Here is a 6,793-nt window from a genome sequence, read left to right on the forward strand (position 1 = left end):
TACTCTGGGCTGTTCTGTGTGACTGTCAACCCCTACAAGTGGCTGCCAGTCTACAACCAAGAGGTGGTCGTTGCCTACAGAGGAAAGAAGAGGAGCGAAGCTCCTCCTCACATCTTCTCCATCTCTGACAATGCCTACCAGTACATGCTGACAGGTCATTTATTTTCAATGAACATCACATTGTCAGTTGAGTTAAGGTAAAAAAGAGTAAGCCCTTCAGTAATCCTTTCTTCTCTTTTTTCAGACAGAGAAAATCAGTCCATTCTCATCACGTATGTTAACAATTAATTTGTAATCCTCAAAAATACCATGTTGTCAGAACTTTGGTAAAATGTAGATTTTCTGCTCTTGTTTCTGCCTTTATTTCAGCAAAAATGTGATTGGTACTGCATCTTCAGAAAATATTTTTTTAGTAGGGAACACAGTACCTTCCTCAAGAATTCAAACACTGAACTTTTCCCATTCTAATTACAATAAAGCACAATGTTCTTTGTATTTCACTAGGATTTTAAATGATAGACCTTCAAGATTTTATAACAACTAAAAGTCAGAAAGGTGGAGTATGCAGTTCCCATTAACCAATATTATATAGGACCAACTTTCTCTACAGTTTAGGCTCCTAGTCTTTTGGAATATGTCTGTGCCAGCTTTACACCTTTTGCAAAGCTGCTACAGACGTTTTGCTCGTTCTTTTGCATGAAGTAGCTCATGCTCAGTCAGATTGCATGGATTATCTCTAGACATAAGTTTTCAACTCCTGTCAGAAATTCCTTAATTAAACTTCAGTTGAACTTTGACTGGACCACTGAATAACATGGGTATGGTTTGCTGAAAACAGCTCAACTGTAGCTCACTCCATCCAGCTTTCCAACTCTGATCAGATGCTCAGATCCTGATCCCATAACATAATGCTGGTACCATAATTCTGTTTATGATGTCCTCTGAATGGCTTGTAGCAAACTACCAACATGACCTCTTATGGCTTTCTGTCTTCTTGACAGTCTTCTATAAATACCAGATTTGCACAGAGCACAACTACCAGCTAGCCTGTCAAATAATTCTCTTAGCTGAGCTGTGGATCTCTGCAGCTGTCATGGAATTACCATGGGTCTCTTAGCTGCTTCTAAATAACTCCCTTCTCAACATGCTTGTGAGTTTAGATAGACAACCATGTCTTGGTAGGATTGCATCCCTGCTATGCTCTTTCAGTGTTTAGATAGAGGACTGGACAGAGCTTTGTGAGATGTCCAAACCTGGGATTGTTTTATGATCTCGGCTTTAAGCGCCCCCATAAATGCATCACAACAGTGTTTGTTCAATAGTGTTCAATAGTGATAAATCCTTGGAGGTTTTATCCAGATCAGTTATATTTATACCGAGATTGATTATACAGAGGCAGACTTTACTTACTGATTAGGTGTCTAATGAATGCAGTTGGTTGCCAACAAAGGTACAAATGTATGGTACACTTTTCACATTTTCCTCTCTTTTCCTATCCCTCTTCACATACACTACTCTCTGTTGGTCTATCACACAAAATCCCGATAAATACATAGAAGGTTGTGATAGTGAAATGATTAAATGTTTTAAAAAAGGTTAAGAACATGTTTACAAGTAACCATATCATATGTATTACATTGATTAGTTCGTTTTAGTTTGATAATAGTGGATGTGAAGCTGTGTTATTATTTATAGCGTTGGATGCCATCTTTTCCACCTAATAAAGCCTTTTGCTTTGTGTCTTCAGTGGAGAATCTGGTGCTGGGAAAACTGTTAACACCAAGAGAGTCATTCAGTACTTCGCCAGCATTGCAGCTGGAGGTGGGAAAAAGGACACAGGCTCTGAGAAAAAGGTGATACTTCTGAATTTGCAGACTGTCAACCTTTAGACGCACGTTTGCACTTCTTTAACAGCAAGTTTCATTTTGGTAGGGTACATTGGAGGATCAAATCATCCAATGCAACCCAGCATTAGAGGCCTTTGGGAATGCAAAAACCATCAGAAATGATAACTCTTCCAGATTTGTAAGTTCCTCTCTGTAAAGACTCTTCTCCCATTGCATAAATCACAATATAACTTTTCTTCTCATCTTGTGTTTTAGGGAAAATTTATCCGTATTCATTTTGCAGCCAGTGGAAAGCTGGCTTCAGCTGATATTGAGACATGTAAGTGGTGCCTTCTTTTTATTTAAGTTTGCTTTTACATCCAAAATGACTGTCATTCTACCTGCATGATGCAAATCCCTTTACAGATCTGCTAGAGAAGTCCAGAGTAACCTTTCAGCTTAAGGCTGAGAGAGATTACCACATCTTCTATCAAATTCTGTCTCAGAAGAAGCCTGAGCTGCTTGGTATATAAAAACATCACATTTTCAAATCAGTACAAATTGATTTCGCATCATTGCATAATGTACTTATAAGTCATTTTTTTGGCTTACTTTACAGAAATGCTCCTCATTACAAACAACCCCTATGACTACGCCTTCATCTCCCAAGGAGAGACGACGGTAGCCTCCATCAATGATGCAGAAGAGCTGCTCGCAACTGATGTGAGTAGGAGTTACTTTACAGAGTAATTAGAATATTTGATACATAATATTGTACTATAACTTCATTTTAGAGCAGGTATTATATATGGTTTATATGATCCAGCAAATACTTAATCCCATAGGTAAAAAAACATTTTCTTTTATACAGGAGGCCTTTGATGTATTGGGCTTCACTCAAGAGGAGAAGAACGGCATTTACAAACTGACTGGTGCCATTATGCACTTTGGTAACATGAAGTTCAAGAACAAGCAGCGTGAAGAGCAGGCCGAGGCAGATGGCACTGAAGGTGAGAGAGGAGTTCTATAACTTGGAAACTTGTTAGGAAAATTATGTTAATTAATCTATAATTCATGTTTTTAATTTTAGATGCTGACAAATCAGCTTACCTGATGGGCCTGAACTCTGCTGACCTCATCAAAGGTCTCTGTCACCCCAGAGTCAAAGTAGGGAATGAGTGGGTCACCAAGGGACAAAATGTTCAACAGGTAGGGATTAAACACAGCCAGCTAAATCACCTTCTATTATTTACATGGAGACTCGTCACACATTATGCATAGACCACGCACACTGGAATATGAACATTACTGTTTTTTTTTAAAGTTTATATTTCTTTATTTTTAGGTGTATTATGCGGTTGGAGCTCTGGCTAAGGCAGTGTATGAGAAGATGTTCCTGTGGATGGTGGTGAGAATCAACCACTCACTCGACACCAGGCAGCCTCGCCAGTACTTCATTGGAGTGCTGGACATTGCTGGATTTGAGATCTTTGATGTGAGACTCATCTACTCATAATTTTACTATATGTGCAACACCTGGAAAGCAATGCTGGTAAGAAGGATGAGTACTAAAAAATATTGTTGTCAACTTCCAGTTCAATACATTCGAGCAGCTGTGCATCAACTTCACCAACGAAAAACTGCAACAGTTTTTCAACCACCACATGTTTGTGCTGGAGCAGGAAGAGTACAAGAAGGAGGGGATTGAATGGACTTTCATTGACTTTGGTATGGATCTGCAGGCCTGTATTGACCTGATTGAAAAGGTGAGAATCAGAACATTAAATATACGGAGAAAGTAAAAGGTCATTTGTGTTTCAAACCACTTTCATTACCCTTTCAGCCCATGGGTATCATGTCCATCCTCGAAGAGGAGTGCATGTTTCCCAAAGCCTCTGATGCTACATTTAAAGCTAAGCTTTATGACAATCATCTGGGAAAATCGAGCAACTTCCAGAAACCCAGGATTGTTAAAGGCAAACCAGAGGCCCATTTTGCCCTGGTCCACTATGCTGGAACTGTTGATTATAATATCAACAACTGGCTGGTGAAGAACAAGGATCCTCTGAATGAGACCGTTGTTGGGCTGTACCAGAAGTCTACACTCAAACTGCTTGGTACTCTCTTTGCAAATTATGCAGGAGCCGATTCAGGTAAAGGGACTTTCTTTCAGAACTAAGATTGAAAAAGTTATTTCTGTTTGTCTGTGTTTGTCTAATATATAGACTTTTGTAATGCTAAATAGCTGAAAGTGGAAAAGGGGGCAAAGGAGGAGGCAAGAAGAAGGGATCATCCTTTCAAACTGTATCTGCCCTTCACAGGGTAAGTAAAGTCAAATATCTGAGAGTCAAAACTGATTTCCACTCAGTAATTCAGATATTTTGATGTTAACACAGACTAAATGTTCAGCATTGTATTTAATGTCATGCACAGGAGAACCTGAATAAGTTGATGACCAACCTGAGGTCTACCCACCCCCACTTTGTACGCTGCATCATCCCCAACGAGACCAAGACTCCTGGGGCTATGGAGAACCCTCTGGTGATGCACCAGCTGCGCTGTAATGGTGTGCTGGAAGGCATCAGGATCTGCAGGAAAGGCTTCCCCAACAGGATCCTCTATGGGGACTTCAAGCAGAGGTATTACCTTACTATGTAACTTAGTACGTCCCACAAGCCTTACTCTACAATGTCCAGTTAAATATATGATTTCCCAGATATCGTATCTTGAATCCTGCTGCCATCCCTGAGGGACAGTTTATTGACAGCAGGAAGGGAGCCGAAAAACTTCTCGGATCTCTTGATATTGACCATAACCAGTACAAGTTTGGGCACACTAAGGTAAATAAAACACTAAAAGTCAGAACTACAGACCAAAAGTTGTATTTACCATTCAATAGACTGCAGGAAATGATTTGTAGTGATTCCATATATATTAGTAGTTGAAGTTTAAGATGACACTCTAAGTCTATTCCAATTTTGGGACGTATTCGATTAACAATTTCATAACTAAAAAGGTTGTTGCAAGACAGAGTTGTCTCTCGAAGGTTACAAATACATTGTACAGGTATCTTAATAAATAGTACATATTTACATCTTCTTCCATGTCCTTAAAGGTGTTCTTTAAAGCTGGTCTTCTTGGTCAACTGGAGGAGATGAGGGACGATCGCTTGTCACTCATTATCACTGGAATCCAGGCGAGATCTAGAGGTTTACTTGCAAGAGTTGAATTCCAGAAGATTGTCGAAAGAAGGTATGGACTGAGACCTTTAAAATAACATAAAATACAAGAACTTCACAACTTTAAAATTACTATAACAACAGGAATTCATTTTTTACAGGGATTCGCTACTCGTAATCCAGTGGAACATCCGCGCCTTCATGGGGGTCAAGAATTGGCCCTGGATGAAGTTGTACTTCAAGATCAAACCTCTCCTGAGATCTGCTGAAGCAGAAAAGGAGATGGCCAACATGAAGGAAGAATTCCTGAAACTGAAAGAGGCCTATGCAAAATCTGAAGCTCGCAGAAAAGAGCTGGAGGAGAAAACTGTCTCTCTTCTTCAGGAGAAAAATGACCTGCAGCTCCAGGTCCAAGCTGTAAGTCTCCCAGCATCACGTGTATTCACAATAAGACAAAACATATTTGTATTGACTATTGCTGCTCAAACAATTTTATAAATATAATGACCATTTAGGAGCAAGATAATCTTGCTGATGCAGAGGAGAGGTGTGAGGGGCTGATCAAACACAAAATTCAAATGGAAGCAAAAGCCAAAGAGCTTTCTGAGAGACTGGAGGACGAAGAGGAAATAAATGCTGAATTGACAGCTAAGAAGAGGAAGCTGGAGGATGAATGCTCTGAGTTAAAGAAGGATATTGATGACTTGGAGCTAACTCTAGCAAAAGTGGAGAAAGAGAAGCATGCTACTGAGAACAAGGTCCGGAATTGTGACTTTGTATTATAGTTAAAACAAACGGGAACTATTTAGTGAATAATCCAAGTTTTAATTTTCTTATTTGCTTAATTTACAGGTAAAAAATCTTGTTGAAGAGATGGCTGCTTTGGATGAAATCATTGCCAAACTCACAAAGGAGAAAAAAGCTTTACAGGAAGCTCATCAACAAACCCTGGATGACCTGCAGAGTGAGGAAGACAAAGTCAACACTCTGACCAAGGCCAAGGCAAAGCTGGAGCAGCAAGTGGATGATGTGAGACTTTAATGGTCAAATGTCAGAATTCCAACTAATGTACACATCTGTTAGGATAACAAAGATTACTGTCTAATTTTTAAATAATTGTCAGCTTGAGGGATCTCTTGAGCAAGAGAAGAAGATTAGACTGGACCTCGAGAGAGCAAAAAGAAAGCTGGAGGGAGACTTAAAGTTGACTCTGGAAAGTCTAATGGACGTTGAGAATGACAAGCAACAACTTGAAGAGCGTCTCAAAAAGTAAGAATATTTGAACAACTTATTTGATCTAAACAAATAATCTAAAAATATACCCAATATGCTGGATTTATAAATTTGCTTTTTCAAAACAGGAAAGACTTTGAACTAAGTCAACTGAATAACAAAATTGAGGATGAACAAGCTATTGCCATTCAGCTTCAGAAGAAACTGAAAGAACTTCAAGTAATCAATAGGCCATAACGCATTTGAAAAGTAGGCAAAACAATGAATAAAGTCTGTAAACATAAGAATTATCTTCCAACAGGCCCGCATTGAAGAGCTGGAGGAAGAGCTTGAAGCAGAACGAGCTGCTCGAGCCAAGGTGGAGAAGCAGAGAGCAGATTTGGCTAGAGAGTTAGAGGAGATCAGTGAGAGACTGGAGGAGGCTGGAGGAGCAACAGCCGCCCAGATTGAGATGAACAAGAAGAGGGAGGCCGAGTTCCAGAAACTCCGCAGAGACCTCGAAGAGGCCACCCTGCACCACGAAGCCACTACTGCCACACTCAGGAAGAAACAAGC

At 39.7% G+C, this 6,793-nt stretch overlaps 1 protein-coding gene across 1 annotated transcript; it reads left to right on the plus strand.

Moving 5' to 3' along the window:
- The first annotated feature begins 6 nt into the window (after positions 1-6).
- Positions 7-6,278, plus strand: LOC103133284 (myosin-7-like). Its single transcript, XM_016667820.1, has 20 exons — positions 7-154; positions 245-272; positions 1,748-1,853; positions 1,933-2,025; positions 2,103-2,166; positions 2,253-2,351; positions 2,446-2,549; positions 2,698-2,836; positions 2,917-3,035; positions 3,172-3,321; positions 3,422-3,592; positions 3,670-3,979; positions 4,072-4,148; positions 4,260-4,465; positions 4,543-4,666; positions 4,942-5,078; positions 5,167-5,422; positions 5,521-5,763; positions 5,858-6,034; positions 6,129-6,278. Exons 1-20 carry the CDS (start codon positions 145-147, stop codon positions 6,276-6,278), a joined length of 2,763 nt encoding a protein of 920 aa, XP_016523306.1. The 5' UTR covers positions 7-144.
- Positions 6,279-6,793: the final 515 nt, after the last annotated feature.

The sequence above is a fragment of the Poecilia formosa genome, unplaced genomic scaffold, assembly GCF_000485575.1.
Source record: "Poecilia formosa unplaced genomic scaffold, Poecilia_formosa-5.1.2 Scaffold2509, whole genome shotgun sequence".
Classification (NCBI taxonomy): domain Eukaryota; kingdom Metazoa; phylum Chordata; class Actinopteri; order Cyprinodontiformes; family Poeciliidae; genus Poecilia; species Poecilia formosa.

Coding starts and splice junctions, on each gene's coding strand:
- LOC103133284 (XM_016667820.1), top strand. Junction 2,167..2,252: donor TTCAGCTGATATTGAGACAT/GTAAGTGGTGCC, acceptor ATCCCTTTACAG/ATCTGCTAGAGAAGTCCAGA. Junction 2,550..2,697: donor AAGAGCTGCTCGCAACTGAT/GTGAGTAGGAGT, acceptor TCTTTTATACAG/GAGGCCTTTGATGTATTGGG.